Source organism: Triturus cristatus, chromosome 9 (genome assembly GCF_964204655.1).
Source record: "Triturus cristatus chromosome 9, aTriCri1.1, whole genome shotgun sequence".
Classification (NCBI taxonomy): domain Eukaryota; kingdom Metazoa; phylum Chordata; class Amphibia; order Caudata; family Salamandridae; genus Triturus; species Triturus cristatus.
In genome coordinates, this window is record NC_140592.1 from 166,702,428 (window position 1) to 166,721,895 (window position 19,468).

Consider the following 19,468-nt stretch of genomic DNA (forward strand, 5'->3'; position numbering starts at 1 on the left):
TCTGAAGAAACTCGTCCCAACAGAGCCGCAATTGTAGCTTGGGGTTGCCTGGCTAATTTAGCTGTGAACCAAACACAGACGAAGGCGCACCCGTTGTTGGACGATTATTACATCGGATCATCATTAAAAATAAATGGAATATTAAAAGACTTACTGTCATATTTAAATGTGATGTTTGGCAGATCATTGTTCTTGCTGAAAAATGGCACCCCCTGTTGGAGGAAAACACTCATTACTCCAAACATTCCAGTTATATGCCAGGCAGAGAAACAGCAGATATCATGTAACAACATGCGCTAACCCAGGGCTTTGAGTGTTCTGGGTCCCTCCGGGTCTCAGACCAGTTAGTAATTAAAAACAGACATTTAAAGGAGTCCCTATTGAGCCTTATATTCATGTCCTTATCTTCACTGGAAATAACATACACATTTCTGAACAACTAACGTAAACAAAGTTAAGGTAATCCATATCAGCAATTTAGTTCCGGGTTACATTTTACATGTTTTACTTAATCTTGCACCAAAATACCAATCAGGTGGCACACTAAATTACAAAGGCCTCACCCTTTTTAAAGGCCCCCCCACGCACACACACTTTTTCCATCCCACTTAAAGCCCTGCACTAACCACACAAATGATGCATTAGTTTAACCCTTTCGCGGGCTGTTGCTAACAAATTCTAAAATACATGACTGACCAGATGATAATACACAAAATACAAATATTCTCAATTGTTACTTGTGAGCGAATCAAAAATGTGTGCCTTCCACTAAAACCAGGCACAGGGCCACACCCCAAAATTCTGCATTAGTTCTCTAGCGAAACCACTCAAGAAATGGTTTAAGTGTCGTTGTCCGGTGTACACATACTGCCCCAATGCTCTTCGAAAGTAAGAAATAGATGAAGACACCTCTTTAAAACTCATTTGCAATACAATAGGTGTCGCATTTACGTTCGTAAAACACGCCCATGCGGCGCTTTCACTTTAACGTTGACCGCGCCCCTTTCTTTAGACGAGCCATGTTTAAAGAAAGGGGCATGGCTGCCATTAAAGTGAAAGCACGATATGGGGCACTTTTACAAAAAAAAGGATGTGGCGCACCCCTTTCCTTAGACTCAGCTCGTTTACGGTAAGGGGCCATTAAAGTGTAAGTGCGTAAGGGGCAATAAAAAAAAAAAAAGAATGCAATAGTAAAAAAAAGAAAAAACATCATTCGACAACGTTTAGCGCAGCAAATAAAGCAAAGGCACGGCTGCCACTATCAGCGTGGTGCGCCGTGCTATGTTAAACAAATAATAATAAAGCGTTGCGAGAGAGCGTGTCCTGCCTGCAACAGCACCCATTTTAAAACCATTAAAACGAAATTGTGCTTGGAGGCTGTAATTAAAGCCTCCCGGGTAACACACGTAACAGGGGGTGTCGCCATGGGAGGCTACAAAATGTGACAAGGCGGTACTAAAGTGTGACTAATAAACCTTTTGACCAATGAACAGCCACAGTTTACAGTGGACAATGACAAAAGCCAATGAAAAATATGGGCGGAGTTTCAAGTCCCTACTTCAATACGGCATGCCTCGCTGAGCTGCGCATGCGCTGCCCAGGCTCGACCTAAAAACAATGCATCAAAATAGCATTTTCCACAAACCAGCTACCATTCTTATCACCCCTTGACGCTGATGGTCTTTGACCCAGTACAGTGCTCTGTTGTCTAGGTTGACTAGGTTTGTGCTATAGAAATACTACATTAATATGCAAACATATGGAATTGATTTTTTTGTATTGTAGAAAAAACAAACATTTCAAATTACTGAAGCTAACAGGGGTGCAACATTGATCAAACGTGTCTATTCTATAACCAGCTGTTATTATACAGGTTGCACGAACTACGAGATTCACAATGCCACCCTTGAGGGGAAACATGAAGTGCACTTCAAAGGCACTAGCTGATTTGCTGGAGTGAGGGCCACATTCTGATGTGGGAAAGCTTTTGTAATTTCTAGGTTTCAGGTTAACATATAATTTTCCAGCACTGAGTTTGTGTGCTAGTCAAAATTATAAGTAAACAGGCAGAACTACAGCTGCATGATTTACAATGAAATGTTAGATCTGTGACAGTGAGTTCTTTATCAAATCACAAGTATATAATATATAATAATATATAATGGAGGCCTGCAGATCCGTTTAAGAGAATCAAACTAACTACACAAAACAGCACGCTTGTATTTCTATTCACTGAAATTTTCAGTGTTTCACTCACAAAAATTCTGCATAAAAAGTGGAAATGAAATTCAGTCGGTCCATGACCAGTGGCTGCTCGTAATTAGGGGGGGGGGGGGCGTTCGGGCCACACACACACGGACATACACTCACACCGCCCCCATTCAAATCATGCACTCACAAATACACATGCATTCATACAGACGTAGGCACCAAGCAATAACAAAACCCACTTGCAGCTTCTCGGGAGGGAAGCCTCAGTGGTTCCAAAAGCATGGGGACTGACACCTTCTCCTTAGCTGCCTATGAGAGGAGGCTCCAGTCACTCACTCACTCGTCACAGAGTGGGATGGGGTCAGTGAGACAGTTGACCCAACCCAACCCCCCCCCCCCCCCGCCCCTCCTGTAACGAGGCATCAGTGATACACTTGACCCGTGGCACTTTAGGGCTTAAAAGTGACAGGCCCAGGTCTGAGGTCATCAGTGTGGGGAAAATCCTTGAGGCACTTTACCAGGCTGAGGTCACGTCCACCTGTGATGTCTTCAGCTTGGCAAAGTTCCATTCAGTACCTGATCTACACTTCGATAAAATCGTAATCACTATATAAAAGCAGTGCATTATACCAACTTTCCAAGCAAGGACCTAAGGAGTCATTTGTAATTCCCCCCTTAACGATATCCTGTTCCTACCCTCATCGTTGAAATGCTGCACTGTATATTTAAATAGATTCCCTTATTTTGCCTTGGTCAGTGTTTTTTTTTTCTTTCTTTTTTGGCATTTTTAGGTATCGCCTACAGACAGACCTATTGTGGACAATTCTCAAAAACTTACAGTGGGCTTACCAGCGATTGGCTTTCATGTCAATTTTATGTGGTTTATTTTTATTCAACTGCTTTCTCTTTCTTTAATTCGGCCCTCCAATGAAGCATAGATTTTTAAACCATCCTTTTAATTGGACGCTTTGTATCCTTCCACTGCTTACATTCACGAAACAACTTTCTTAGAGCATTCTGTGCAGCTTTAAGTGCTCTCTCCCCTGTGCGCTGTTTCCACATTTAAATACTCCCCATGTTGCTCCTCCGGGCCCCTTGCAGTTAGTTTTTTGTTTCTCCCAACCCTCTTGTCCTGCACCCCTCATGCTCGCTATATTGCTCTCCTCTCGCTGTTCCACTTGAGTTCCTGTCTATATTTTGCCATTTCTTACATCTTAAACACCCACCCACTAAGGTCCTTCCTTACTCTTCTCCCATCGCAGCTAATTATTTCATCCTTTTGGCGTGTTTTATTTATTACTCTTGGAACAGTAAATACAAACAAAAAAAAACTATAATGGCTGCTGTGTTATGATGCATGTGTGCACAAACGTGGTGACACTGGGGGTCACAGTGTAATGATGGACGCACCCGTCTTTCTACGGCGGTTGTCCTCAGATCATGGAAGCAAGCCAGGGTGGTCCCTCTGTTAAAAAAAAAACCCTAATCTTGATGCAGCAAAACCAGAGAGTTTCCGTCCCATCTCCCTTCTGCTCTGGGTCTCCAAGATCGGAGGCCTATATCAACTCTATCTTGACGGGTTATCTGGAGGAAAACGGCATACTGGACCCTTCTCAGAATGGTTTTCATTCTGGTCACAGCACGGAGTCTGCTCTCCTAGCTGTGACCGAACATCTGAGGGGGGCACTAGACGAGGGTTGTACCTCGGCACAAATCCTATTAGACCGTAGTGTAGCGTTCGACACGGTGTCTCACCAGATCCTGCTGAAGCGGCTGGAGGAGGTGGGCTTCACGGACTCGGCCCTGGATTGGTTTGCCTCTTTTCTTGTGGAGAGGACCTTCAAGGTAGTCCCCCCCCCCCCCCTCCTTGTCTCCAAGAGCTATACTATCAAACAGGGGGTGGCGCAAGGCTCAGCCTTGAGCCCAACCCTCTTCAACCTATATGTCCAGCCACTACCTACGGTGGCTAAGAGCAGAGGGCTCACGGCAGTATCATATGCGGATGATACTCAGTTGGTAGTCGCACTCTCGGACGACTTAACTAGGGGCACATGTAAGTTCACGAGTGACCTTGAGGCCGTCGGAGTGCCAACTGTTTCCAGCTCAACACCAGCAAGTCCAAGGTATTGCTGGTACGGAAAGACACTGAGCTGTGGAGTGAGTACTGGTGGCCAGCCACTTTGGGGCATGCAACTGCCACCAAACAGGTGGTAAAAAACCTGGGTAGACTCTGCCCTCAGCTTCCAGACTCAAGAACGTGGCGGGGACCTGTTTTGGTATATTGCGAGGGCTCAAACCTCTGTTGGGGTTTTTGACCCCTCGATTAGGCAGGTTATTGTCCAGGCTTCCATTTTGTCGAGACTTGACTATGCCAACTCACTTTTTCTGGTGTCTAACAAGACTGAAATCTTGAGACTGCAAAGGGTTCAGAATGCTGCGGCCAGAACTCTTCTTGGCCTGCCTAGGACCTGCTTTGTGTCTAGGGCTATTCGTAGGCTTCATCGGCTGCCTGTGGCCAAATGTATAGAGTTTAAGTCCCTTAGTATCTCCTTCAAAATCATGAACTCTTCTTCTCCAGCTATTCTGGCCCACCTACTTGAACCATACACCCCTTCCCGTCAACTTCGGTCAATGGGACAGAATCTGGCGGCTATACCTCGGGTGAGGAGGGTACGCGCTGTGGGGGGGGGGCGCTCCTTCCGTACTTTGGCAGCCAAACTTTGGAATGCGTTGCCCACCCCCATTCGCAACTTAAATAATTATGTGGCATTTCGTAAAAGGCAATTAAAACGTACCTCTGCCCTACATTGTAGGCCTCTTCCAGGGATGTGGAATTCCTATAGCTCGACGCCGAGGACATATTGTTTGGGGTCAAGGGCAACAAGTTGTAATGTGTATTTTGTCCGTGGGACAAGTAGGCCCAAACCCCTGCAGCACAAACCCTTTGGCTGCCAGTTTGCAGTACCACATTTTAGAAAAGGAAAGGGCATTGTCTACAGTTTAGGTAATGTGTGTCCATGTGTTGATGCTGTTCAAACTTGTATTTATGGTTCATTAATTGAATGCCTTTATTATTAGAGTGAGCGCTCCAAGTAAATGTTGTAAGCTCGGACTGCACTACTGACAGCGGTTCCAGTATAAAATTGAACACACGTTTTCAAAGTTTAGTAATATGAGGCTATGTATAATGCTCCCAGAATGCTCTCTGATTATATGTAAATATTTGCAGAAGCTTGAAAGCAAGAGCGATTCTTTGCTTTCAAAAATAAAATGTTCACAAAAAAATGCAAGTAGGAAAAAACATTTCGATAAACTACTGTAAGATTTTAGGTACCATATCTTTGCAGCATCATTTAGTAACATGTTGATGTATGCTAGTATTTCCCAAAAATATTCATAATGGAAAAATCAGTGTAACCAGTTTAAATACAATTATGGAAAACAAAAATAAACAAGCATTGGCAAAGCCAGTAGGTCTGAAATTGGATGTCAGTCATTTGGTTTTGTCAATGCGTGACTTCTATAGGCATGTTTTTTGTAAAACCTTATCGGTGAGGGAGCTGCTGGGCCCTCACCCTTTTAACAAACATTGGCAAAAGCAAAAAAAGATTTGGTCTCAAAAAGTACACATTGCCACAGCAGTTCTGGGCACTGAACAAAACTACTTTGTGTGCCAATATGCTCCATGTGAAAGTGCAGAAGACTTTCACTCACAGTGAAGCCACCTGATAGAGAGAGAGACCACATTTTAATAAACACAAAAGGTCATGGTTAAGGCCTGGCCTAATTAGAGGCCCAATTATTAAAGAAAGTCTCAAAAGTGCATTCATGGTATATATCCTTGCATTCGGTGCATAAATACGGTTTCCGTGAATTCACAAAAATTCACAGAAGTAGGCCAAGAAAAAGTACTCCTAGAAAATATTTGTGAACTGCATTTTACCATGAGCAAATATTCATGTGTAGATTTGCTCATGTGAAAATCTGAATGTTTCAAAGTTCACTTTTCCTCCACCCACTTTTTTCCTAACCCTGGAAGAAGTTTTACATCTGCCACTGTCAGAAGTAAATTTCCAACCTTTCTCATTATGGGAAAAGATTAGAGAAGAGTTGGTGAAAACCCTTAAAACATGACATGTGAGTTAGTAGGTTTGCACAGACTCCAAAGGGCGTTCCAACCCTGGAACTATTGCTTACCACTATATTCAGCCCCAGTATGTAGACCTGCAGAAACATGGCAACATAAGGGAATTGCTAGAATTCTAACCCTACTATGGTACGAGCCTTGTCATAGTCAGAGAGGCAATTTCAGAACTCTTTTATGAGATTGCTGCCGTAAATTGTCACCGCATTTTGCATGCCACAAAAGGAACAAGTGGATTTTGTTACAGGACAAGTAGATATAAGAGGCAACCTGCCCCATGGACAAGTAGATATTTTATAAAAATTCCACACCCCTGCTCTTCCCTGTTAGAGGCTGCGCAGTTTATTGCTGTCAGCGCCGGGACGCTGCTTTGCTGGGCCAGCTGGGCGCTCTATAAAACCGCATAACATATGCAGAGGTACAACTAGAGCCAAATTTCGGGGGGCTCCTAAAAATTTCGGGGGGAGGCTGATTCTTTCAGCAATGTGGAGATGCAGGGGCTCTAAGAAGGGGTGAAAACACAACAAAGCCTTGTTAGCAAGTAAATGGTCTTTTAAAGACCTGTGGAGTACTCTGGTGCGGCTGTGTGTGTGCCCGGGAAGCTGTCTCAGCTGGGCTGCAACACACGACGGGGCAATGGGTGTTGCGCGCCTGCCCATATGCATCACCGCACTTTTATTTTTTTATATGATGCTGTTTGGCATGAACAGTAACTTTTTCCCCCAATGCTGAACAGTGTTGGAAATATGCATAAACATAGCCAAAAGGTTTGCTTCGGCAAAGCCGAAAGGCTTTTGTATGGCGGTATAAATCACAGTGGAGGGCGTACAGAGACCTAGCCAAATCACCCACCCAGGGATTCCAAGTACCCCCTCAAGAGGTTCCCTCTAGCGTGATAGAGACAAGCTAACGACATTCCTGCGTTAGATAATATAACAATTCTCAGACCGTATTTATAACAAATTCATAAACACAACATTAAAACATTACACAGTATTCTTGCATCTTATTTACAATATGTACATCACATTTTTAGGGGATACTAATGCATGGTATCTCCAAACCACAGATCTTAAAGGAGTCATGGTTGACCACCCCCCAGGCACCCATGGCATCGACTATTCCAATTAACTCGGGGGCCATGACCAGTCTACAAGTTGACCATCACAAGGCAAACTTGCCTGCCCCTTTAAGATAGAGGGAGCGAGGGCCAGCATGAAATCTGGACCCCCAAAAACACAACCATGCCAGCGCCAACCCAAAAAGGGATTCCCCCCCCCACCCCCCCCCCCCCCGGCACCCAATGGGAGATGGGCCAAGGTTGTCCTCCTGCTTTGTGTCTAAACATGACTCTTTCCCTGCCAGAACACCTCCCAAAAGAGACTATCTACAAGGATGGGAGGGTGGGAAAAATAAAATCCTTTGAGGGTCCAAAGGCAGCACAGTCCTGAATGCAAGAGAGTCTGTGGTTGTACGGGGCAGCCAGGCAAAACCCAGGTAAGGTGAGTGGGGATGAGATCCCCTTTTAACCCGCCAGGCTGCCCGTGCCACTTGTCCAGGCATCCCCATTACACACCTGCCAGTCAATTGCTGGCATTGCGGGATGCCCGTGAATATTCAAAATAAGGCACCTAACGTTGGTCGCCGCCTGGAACCGGTCCGTTCCGGCTAGCACCTGCCTAGGGGGGCCCGCCATCAGCTTGCGTTGCTCCTGGTCCAAAATGATCAGATTTAATTTGAATAAAACGGATACCAGGCTTCCAACTGAAACTACTGGAGTTGCTCCCGTAGTTTCAGTTGGAAGCCTGGTCTCCATTATTTTGCAGCTTTTCAGTTATGACAAAAGTGAATTCAGGAAATCGTTGACAAATGGTTGAATCAAATTATTTTACTTATTAAAAAATGTAAGTGGATTTTGTTCACTAAGTTTTCTCACATAGCCCTTACAAATATTCCACTTTAAAAAATTCTCTGTGTTTTGAATTTATACAGAACTAAAAATTGATCAAACATAGCAAGTGTTGGCAGATTACTAGACACAAACGTGTAGTCTGTGAAATGTTCTTAGTTCCTCAGCAAGAAGGTACTGCTTTTCAATTATTATTTAACATTTTTTTTAATATATTGTAAATGAATGCACAATTAAGTATGAATGATTTGAAACACATTTTTAAAAAAAGTATTACCATAAAGAATACAAATAAATTGCAATACTATCATTGCAAAACCGAGTTAATATATCATTAAAACAGGATTTGGCAAAAAGTATGTCTGGCTTTCATGTAAGCAAAGGCACATACACATGCTGTGGAGGAGTTAATGGTGGTACCAAAGGGGTTAGTGATGGTGTTGGTGGTGATAATGGCAGTGACATTATATAGATAAAGCTACTGCAGTAAGAACAAACATACAAAAAGGACTGTTTTGTAAACTTACCAAATATGAGATAAAGAAATGTGTGATCGTTGACTTTTCACAGATGTCAAATAGTCACTTGTGCATTACAATGTATGAACTCACTCCATAGAGGGCAGAATGAAACAAACAGCAAATAGCATGAAGGAAGAGATCAATGCTCCTTCTATTTTATTTAAATAACTGGTAACAATAGGTCTGAAGCCACCTGCTTTTTCAAATCACACAAAAAAACAAGAGTAGAGGATGTTGAGCTCTACAACTGTGGCACAACTGTGCGAGGAAGCAGACACCCATGGTGAAGCTCTGAAATCTTCCTCTCAACTTTAAACACATTCCAGATAGGAGCTTCAGAGATTGCCTCTTCTTTGAGCAGCACAGAGTGGAAGAAAACGATGCAAGTAAAAAGAAATTGAGATCGTGTTTATTACAAACCACAGCCTGCGCCATCATGGAAAAGTATTCTTCAGCAATAACTGGTTTACTCTGACAAAGGAGATAAAGTTGATGATTTGCTGTTTACAATGCTGATAATATGCACGGCTGTCTGTACCAAGTTGAGAACCAAGAAAAACGCTAAAGGACTCCAATCATTCCGCTAATCGAGTTACACGCTCATGAGCAACTTCCCAAATGATGGGTCTTGTCGAGCATCACTGGGAAGACATTCTAAAATTACTCAGTGATTAAGTCCTCAATGAATCTCAGGTACTACACGAGGAGAACGAGACCTTTATTGGGTGACAACTTCAAAATTATCACGTACACGATAATGAACAAATCTCCCAAAAACTTCATATAAAGTGAATGTGGAGACAACTCCTTGAGGTACATTGAAGCGTAGGTAGACAATAATTGCCACCTGAATTGTTCCCATCCTAGAATAAAGATGACAATAGTTTGAACACGAGGAATACTAGTCCAGCATCCTGATTTCTTAACCCACTTCAACAAATGACCCGAGATAAAGCAGGTGGGCACCTCCAATTCAGAAGGCGGAGGCTGTCATCCTACCCCATGACAGGGGAGAGGTTTTCAAACTACAACCCAGCCACAATCTTGACTGGCTAGGTTCCAAATGTCTATGGTCTGGCAGAAAATTGCCCAAGTTGTTTGTGAACACCACTCAAGTGGCTTTGCTAAAGAATGATCGCACTGGGCCACGGCTGTATTCAGGTCAGCACTAAACTAGTCTTTAAAGAATAAATAGTCTATGGGGTGGACCCAGCTGCCTAGATTGGATTTAGGAGATTGCCTGTGTGTCCAAGGAAAGGGAAACCACTATAAACGCAAGCCCCTAGTAAATAAAAAAGGACAGCACTTAAATATCTAGTCTAATTTGGACAACTAGATCAGTGAAAAATGTAAACGGATTATCATCATGTTAAGTATGCCCAGAATTTCGTTCGGTTTGGCAGCTTTCTCCAATAACAAACCTGCTGTCTAGTTTCTACATCCGAATGATTGGTTTTACATCCGAATGATTGGTTTTTGCAGTGGTCAACCTTTGAGAAATAAGAGTTCTAGTCAATTGACAGACTGTGGATTAAAAACGTATACCAATTTGTTACTTATTTAAAGGTGTTTAAATAAATTGTCTTAATGTGAGTGTGTCAGCAGAGTCAATTCTGGAACACTACTCCATCCTGGAATTACGTTATGCGTTCCACATATGTACCTACCTCTACTGTATCCTGCTGATCAGATTATCGTGGTTGTTAAAGGCTCTTTTTTTTGTTGCAGAGTTTTATATATCGCGAACTTGACCCGAATCCAATCAGGTATCAGAGCGCTTTACATAGCACCAGTTACTTTACATGAGGACACACATTCATTTTTTTGTTAGGCACGGGGAGATTAAGTGATTTGCCCCGAATCACAGGATGTTTAGCTTCGTTACCGAGATTCGGACCCAGTTCTCCCAGGTCCGAGGTCGAGCGCCCTAACCGTTAGGCCAACTCCTCTCTTCCAGAGTTATACTCCCGGTCAGTGCGCCTCCGGAGAGCTTCCTTGCCTCTGCGCCCACATCTATAATACGGTGCGGGTGCAGCAGCAAAGAGGGGAGCTATGTGTGCGGGAACACTATCTGTATTACAGAAGGGGCCGCGCAAGCGACCACTTTGGTAATATAAAGGTGCACAAAGCGGGCACACATGCCCGTTACAGCCCCTATTGATTAAATACAGAAGGCATAAAGGAAACCGCAAAACTAAAGAATATAAATGAAAACAACAAGTAAACATTTTTGGGCTGAAGACCAAAAGGTATTAGGTGGTCTTAGAATACGCATTTTTTTTCTCAAACAGACTTGTGTCACTTGATGACTGGAGGCGCAGTGTTGCATTTATTTTTCCAGAGTCACAAGAAAAAGGTGTGAATGGTAATCTTGCGGCAAGGTTGGGTAAAGGGCTATGCTTCACATTTGGAAACTTATTTTCAGTTGTCAGTATTTAAGAAGGGTTTAATGATGCATGACTTGTTTTTGAAATCCTTTTTAAAATAAATGATAAATTTGATATCTTTCCAATCTAGATTATTGTAATTCGGTATATTACTGGGGAACTATATCCACTCCATTAACCGATGTATACACATAATGGCGTCTTCGCCTTAAGGTTTCATCCTAATTTATACACAGCGGCAACAGCTATTACATTTACATTAAACATCTCTGGGAAAGGTGTTCAAATTGACATGGAGCAAAACGTACTGAGTTTTGCGTGAATTCCCCTATTAGCACAAAGAGGCTACTCCAAAACGGCCAGTCTCAAAAGAAATTCTTGGCAAAGAAACACAATGCAATATCCACCTTTTAGCACATAATTGTCGCCATCTGCCTAAATAGGTTAGAACGTGAGAGTCTGAAGAGGTCACAGATCATTGGAAAAGTCTAGACTGGGGTTTTACAGGAATTGGAAAGGGAACTGTTCCCCAGAATGCACCCTCCGTAGCGTGATTGCGTCACAGCCAGCACCGTTGGCACAGGGCGTGAGAAATTCTTGCGGAAACGCTGCTGCTGGCCGAGGCTTGTAAAGCTTTAAAGTGCGCTGTTAAAGGGAAGGCCGGTAATTTGGATTTTAAAAGTCACTGATTATGTTTGAAGAACACAAAAGAGCGGGCGGGTGCGTGCGAGCTGCAGCGACTGGTTGGGTGGGGGTGTGAGGAGGGGGCTTCCTCGGCCTTTTCTGGCGCATAACCATAAAATGTGCGCTAGGGGTACCTCTACCAGCTGCCCATCTGGTTCCTTAACAGCAGGAAGTACTCCCCGGGAAGATTAGAGTTTAATTATTGGGCAAACAGCCCTGATTGTGATCCTCGCATTCAGTGCGTGTTTACAAAGTCTATTCCGCAGCTGCCTCAGGCGGCCAAGTGCTGCTTACACGGCGTGAGCACTGATTCCTCAAACAGGCCCGACACATCACCCCCCCCCCCCCCCCCCCCACCCCTCTCCCCACCACCACCACACACACACAGACACACATCTTTAGTAACAGTTTGGCGAACAGTAAATGTGACCACATAGTATGTCGTGAGAAGATAAATATTTGTTGTTAGTTGACTGCTACAAAGTTTTGGACTAGTTTAGACGACCCAAAAGACAGGTATGACCCGAGGTAAATGGCGCCAAATACCCGGCCAAAGTTCAACAAAAGTATGCGGGTATTACACTACTTCCGGTGCCAGCTTGTTCAGTTCGCAGCTTTCTTCGAGAACCCCTGACCTCCCCATGCAATCAAAGGGAGACTCTTTGGCAGAACCTACTTTTATTTGCGTTTTGCAAACCACTGAAAATGAGGTTGGCCGGTAAGGTAAACAAGCCCTAGTAGGTGGCTGTACTTCTGCCCTGCTTGGACAAAGGACCTAAAGAGAGGACGGTTGTTCTGAATTGGGAGCAACACTAAGGGAGATGTGCTAAAACTTTGGAATTCTTTCCACTGTGTGATCCCGCAGAGGAAGCTTAGATGTGACGGGCCCAGGAGAAGGTGGAGGGGTTTGATTCATCCATCTTGTGTTAGTTACAGATTTCCTAAGCCACCCACGGCCAGGCCGACCCATACCAGCTTCACAAGAGGCACTAGCTACACTGTGTCCTGAAAAGACTGGAAGCCCAACAGACACTGTTTGCAGTTATATACAGATAGGATTTTGTTTTTCCAAACTTGGACTTCTTGGTCTTGCTTGCTTTCAACAAAAACTGATGAACTACAGACGAGAACTACAATTGATCCAGTAACATGCATAAGCTGCATGCAGTGCTTAATTTGAGCCAGTGGTTTCCGGTGCTTGGCACCAACACTTATGACAGTCAGATGGCAGTGTTTGCCTAATTTACAGACGAGCCTAACAACTGTTGTTTAATACAATATATATTAAAAATGACTAATATGCGCGTCCCAATTATTACCATAGCTTTGGGGGCCTAGAACAGTCTGAATTGTCACACTTGTAGGAGTGTGATGTTAATAGTTGTGTCTATACTGTCATTGGCAGAAATGTCAGGGGCAATGTGTGGTGCAAGCTACAGTGGTCTCCCAACACTTCGACTTATTTTTTTGTTTTATTGTATTTTTTATACAAATTAAGCACTAGCTACTTGTGCACAACTCTTAGTGAAATACAGAGAATGAGGGCCCCCCACTAACGTGGAATATAATGTAACATCCGTCTTCACACAATCAGAAAGGTGGCAACAACTGCTGAGACGAAGGCACTGTGCATAGCTTGGAAAAGCTGTGCTGCCATGCTCTGTATGATTTTTTATAGACCTGCCCCATGTTTTTTCTCCAGCAAACTCTACAATCTGAGAGTGCACTGGCGATGCACCATGTTTTTGTAGTACTGTAAGTCATTCGAGATTAGTTCTTCTGTGCGGGTGAGGGTGTTCACCCAAAGTGAACATCCAGAACTGCTTGATAATGCTTACTTGTCAGCATTACTAATATCCTGCCACCACGTGGCCTCGTGTGGACTGTGAGCTCCTGCCTTCACCAGGGTTTACTGCAGAACTCACTTTGGCACACAGCACACTGTCTTACTGCCAAGACCCTGCTAGAACCTGGTCTGACTGTCTGCTTGAAGGCCTTTATCTGTGTAATTTGCATATTCACAGTACTTTGTTCCTTTCCTTGTTCGCTGATTCTTTAGCTCATCACCTTTGCGAATTTGCCCAGAACCTCCCCCCCCCCCCCCCCCCCCCCGAGTTAGAGATTGCATGGGCTAGTATTTCACCCCCTCTGTCTCAAAAACCATACCCCTTCCAAACGCCCCCTCCCGCCCCAGAAGATATTAGACCTACCTGGCGTCCCAGGATCTCTATGACCTCACAACTCTTACTCTCCTAGGTCCAACACCAACAGAGAACCCCTGCACAATCTTAGTCATCAATAAAGAACCTCACAAGAGTGAAGGTCATCCCGACTCCTTCCCCCCCTTAATCCGGTGTGACTTAAATGTGTGCTACTCAGTTGCAGGTCAGCCAGTAAACACGCCTCTGATATGTTCGAACTCATCCAACACAGTGATTTAGACATGATCATCCTCACTGAAACGTGGCTACATCCCGCCTCCACTCCTATCCTAGACCTCCTACACAAAACATTATTAGGCTAGACAGAGCTCGGATGCTGGGTGGTGGCCTGGCCTGTATTCATAGGAACACTCTCAATCTTGGAGTCCTCTATGCCTTCCTCCTGCGAATACCTTGGTCTCAGTATCTCAAGTAATAACTGGCCGGTGTGTAAACTCCACACTTTTTATCACCCCCCTCCCCCCCCCCCCCCTCCCCCGAGACAATCGCCCCTTCATCCAGCAACTAATGGAAATCATCTCTGGCAATGTTGACTCATCAGTGTCCCAAATCTTCCTGGGTGACTTCAACCTCAACTGGTCTAACCCCAATGACCACACTGTAACTTGCCTTAAATCATTCTTAAATGACCAAAAATTGATTCAGCACTGTTACCAACCAACTCTTAATAAAGGAGAAATTCTAGACCTCATCATCTCGAAAGGACAGACCATCGCATTGGACACCCTTACCCCTTGCGATTGGTCCGACCACCACTGCATCCTCTTTTATATTAACTGGGAGGAAGGCTCAACCAAAGAAATCAAAGATCTGGAAAAGGGACCTCAGATCAATAAATTCAGATGAACTAGCAGCACACTGTAAATCTGCCCTCTCCTCCCAAGCTGACCTGGTTGAGGTTCAGTTACTCACCGACTCTTACAAGTCGACCATCTCCAACATCATAGATGACATTGCACCACTCCAACAAAAAAATGCCTCAACAAAAATATCCAAACTTTGGTGCAACGACAATTTAAACACGGAACACCACAACCTTAGGGCAGCTGAACGTTCCTGGAGATCCAAACCCTCCTTGGACAAACTAAAACTCCTCAGAGATGTTAGGAGCTTCTACAACAAACAAATCAAGAGCTCTAAGGCAGACTACTTCAGACACCAACTTGATCAAGCTGCAAACCGCCCCAAGAAATTTTTTGAATTGGTTAAACAGCAATCAGTAATAGCTCCAAAAAACTCGGCTTCCGGCGGCAGCCCACCCTCATGTGATGAACTGGCTGCTTTCTTCACTGAGAAATCAAGACTCAGCAACATTGACCTCGCCACCAAGAAGGCGCTTCTGCCATCCTCCGGGTCCGCACCACCCTTGACCTCTTAGAAAACCGCAAACCTATCAGCCTGAACACCAAGAACAATGCATCATGGGGCACCTTTACCCCTTTCAGTGAAAAAGATATCAACAAGATTCTTCAGAATATCAACCCTTCTAACCATTTCAGCAACCCCCTCCACCCGGCCATCTTCAGAGAAATCAAGAAAGTCCTCATCCCCACCTGGACAATGATTGTAAACGCTTCACTGTCACAAGGCTAGATCCCAGATTGTCTAAAAGCAGCTCAAGTATCACCGATACTTAAAAAAAATAAAACCTTAACGCAGATAGAGCTGACCTCAATAACTTCCGCCCTATCTCCAACATCACCACCCTAGCCAAACTCCTGGAAAAATGTGTACAATCCCAACTTTGTGCTCACATTGAGAATTTCCAACTCCTGGACAAGCATCAATCTGGCTTTCGGAAGGGGCACAGTACTGAATTGGCTCTCACTCACATTATGGATGTCATTTTAAAACTGCTTGAGCAAAACAAATCCTGCCTCCTAATCCTCCTCGACCTTTCCTCCGCATTCGACACGGTCAATCACGACAACCTCCTATCCATTCTGAAGAACAGGATGGGTTTCTCTGGTCGGGTATTACAATGGTTCTCACCCTTCCTCCACCACAGATCACAAAGAGTTAAGGCAAACCACTCTCACCCAGCCCTCCCTAGTTCTCATGGGAGTACCACAAGGGTCCTCCCTGTCTCCTATAGTCTTCAACCTTTTTCTCGAACCATTAGCTAACTCACTAAACTCCATGAACATTTTCTTCCATATGTATTCGGACGCTACACAACTTTATTTGAAAATCTCCTCCCTGGATAACATCTGCTCACTCAACTCTACCCTATCGTCTACTCAAAATTGGTTGACTGAGAGCCATCTCCTGCTCAACACCTCAAAAACTGAATATCTTCTCATCTCTCTTCCGAACCACATCCCCAAGCTATACCTTTGGTTGAATCACCTCACGGCTTTCAACTGCACCCCCCTCATTGTAGACTCAGCCAAATCTCTCAGAATCACCCTAGACAAACACCTGAACATGAATAATCATATCAGCAACGTGTGTAGAGGAACAAATCACTTGATGAGGACACTTAGAAATATCAAACCATTCCTTCCACAAACTGATTTCAAGCAGGTGGTTCAAGCTCTCGTCTTACTGAGATTAGACAATGGCAGCGCTACGCTCTGTGGCCTTCCCAAATGCACCATGTCTCCACTAAAGGCATCACTGAACGCTGCAGCCAGACTGGCTACAGGTACCAAACAAAATGTGCTCATATCCCCAGTCCTAAAATCTCTTAAATGGTTGCCCTACGAAGATCGAATCCAGTTAAAGATTGCCGTTCTGGCGCACAAAGCCCTCTACTTAAAAACTCCCTTGTACCCAGCGCAAAAACTTGAATTATCCTGCGGGGGTAGAGCCTCAAGAAGCGCTAACACCTTCCTCTTGAAACCACAAATCTTTAGGAAAAAGAGAACTTGCCAGCGAGCCTTCTCCGGCGCCGCCCCAAAGATATGGAACAAATTCCTACCTTAATTGGGCTAGGTTCACCTGCTCAAGGTCAATGATCCTACAACCATTGGCCCATCAGTGGATGCTGCTCTTTTTTATCTCATAGTGTGCCCCCCGTTTAGTCCGCTATGTACCTGCTTTTTGTATTACTCTCCTTTGACCCATTTGTCTTGTAGTTATATGATTATTCTTGCTTTTATTCCTACTTAATGTCGATATTGTATACATTACCCTCCTTCCATCCTTTTTGTAAAGCGCTCCGATATCCTTCGGGATCTTGTTCGCGCTATATAAAACGTTATAAATAAATAAATAAATCTGTTCTTGCTTGTATGTAGATTCTTTGTACTTTATGCCTATCTGCGGAGTTCAGCCCAGTTATTGATCGCATTGCAGATTACTTGCTTTGTACTCCTCTGTTCCTTGTTCTAGCTGCTGTAGTGTTGACTGCGTTAGCAATGTCGTGTGAGTTAGCAATGACTGAACTCACGTGGCTCATGATGGACTCTGTAAAACTAGGACGTAAGCGTTAAAGGGTAGTGCTGTGAATGCAGGGTTAGAATGTTGATTTTGCAGTTACATGCAGACGAAAAAAGACGCATTATAGTAAGCTCTGTGTGTGGCGTAGTCATTGACGAGTACCCAGGCTGGGGAGGACGCTACGGTTGCATACTGCCAATTCTGGCTGCAGTTGCTTATCTGTGTCTCATATTTTTCAGTGTCCCTAGTGCCTTGCCAGTTTGGTTAGTTTCTACTGCCGGCACATCTGTATTCAGTCATGCTTTCCACATTTCAGGCTTATTAAAATCCAGTTTTGCCTTTCATGAGCCCGGTTTCTGAATTCTGTTCCTCTTGCTCCAATCAGTTTGCCATTCCTAGTCTTCAAATCTTAGCTATTACCAAACAGTATCAAAATGTTCTGAGGCTTGGGGCCCTATGCATAGCGACTCACTTTGTACTTTTCTTCAATAAGAGCTGTTAAGTGTCTCCCACAACCCCGTAAGAATAACTGCTCCTTACGCTATTGTGATATCTTTTTAATTACATACATTTCATTTTAAACTATTGCTTATGATGGTCTATTGTTGTACTCCATTCTATTCTACCAATGCCTTTCCATCGTGTGTTGTACTGTATATGTGTTGTCTTTATAGTTTGTCTTTTGCAGGTATTTCCCAGTTTCTATCCACCTACTCTTTTCTTCACCTTCTGTCTTGTGCAGTTTTCAGGAGCTCCCTTCTATATGCAAAACCCCCTCCTCCCAAATCCCTGCAGAAAGCATCTCTCCTTGCAATTCAATCCCCGTTCTCAGCGGGCGTCCTAACACTACTCTTGACTAGCCCCAGGCTACTAGAACACTGGCCATGATGGCAGTGTAATTAGAGTACAAGGGCACAAGCCTTTTTACTGGTACCCCTCTGGGGAGACTTCATACTAGCTCTGCCCCGTCTGTCGAGTACCCCCATATCTTAGGTGTCTGGCCTATCATGTCTGACCCATTTGTAGGCCTGTTTTTAATGGAAAGAAGTGACTAGTGGTGTTCATGTAGGACACTGGTGCACAAGATAGGAGCCTCGCCGGTTGGGTGGAAGAGGCTTCTCAACCTTTTCCTCCACAGGTCCTTTTATTTTATTACACTAGGTTTTCTCTGATTTGAAAAAGTAGACCCTCTGCTGCTTACTTTGTCGCTCCCTCTTGGTCAGCATTGGTGGTGTGCTGTTGTACTGTGAGGCCAATCCATATCGCAGACTGATTAGGCAAAAATGGTCTGACACTGTTTTTACTGCTTCAGAGGCCAGAAAAAACAAGCGAGAGGAAGAAACGCTTATTCTGGCTTGCTAAAGTGCCCGAAACTTAAAAAAGGCTGCACTTAGATTGCAGTGCCAAGAACAGAACCTTTGCTGAGCAGCAGTTAATATACTCAGGTTAGGATAAACCTGGACTCCTGAAAGAAACCTTGCTGCAGTGAACGAAGAAGAAAACATAGGTGCTTACATGACCTGCAAAGAGATATGGTTGATTGAGTGGGGAGAAGCGATCCTGATCCCAGGAAGACCTACAAAAAGCAAAGATGACTTAAATATAAAAAAAATCTGTATGAAGGGTACGTCAAGGGACTGCCTAAATGCCCAGGGGATGAAAAGACAATTGGAAAATATTGTATGGTCATGAGGTTGGCAAAGACACCTCTTCTTGAACAGGAGAGCCTGCACTATCTAAACCTTTCTATATTTTTAAGGTGCCCCCATTAGCTCTTACCTAGTGCCAGAAAGACCAGGTCGCCTTGCTATCACACCGCATACGTGGGCGTCTAGTTGTGGTGGTTGGGAAGGGTCTTCTTAATTCCAGAAGCATCGTTAGTTATTAGGAAACTGGAGACCTCTTCAGTTGTAGTCACAGTTGCTCCGCAGTGCAAAGCCCAGTTGCCAGTCAAATGCACAGATGCACAATAAATCTAGTAACTGATACCTGGACGTCTACCACAC

At 44.1% G+C, this 19,468-nt stretch overlaps 1 protein-coding gene across 1 annotated transcript in view; it reads right to left on the reverse strand.

The window, feature by feature from the left end:
- The window catches only part of IL17RD (interleukin 17 receptor D), a 219,243-nt gene that overhangs the window by 78,749 nt on the left and 121,026 nt on the right, over window positions 1–19,468 (reverse strand). The window contains exon 2 of the mRNA XM_085624665.1: window positions 155–212. Within this exon, the coding sequence (XP_085480791.1) occupies window positions 155–212 (58 nt within the window). The remainder of the gene's footprint in view (window positions 1–154; window positions 213–19,468) is intronic.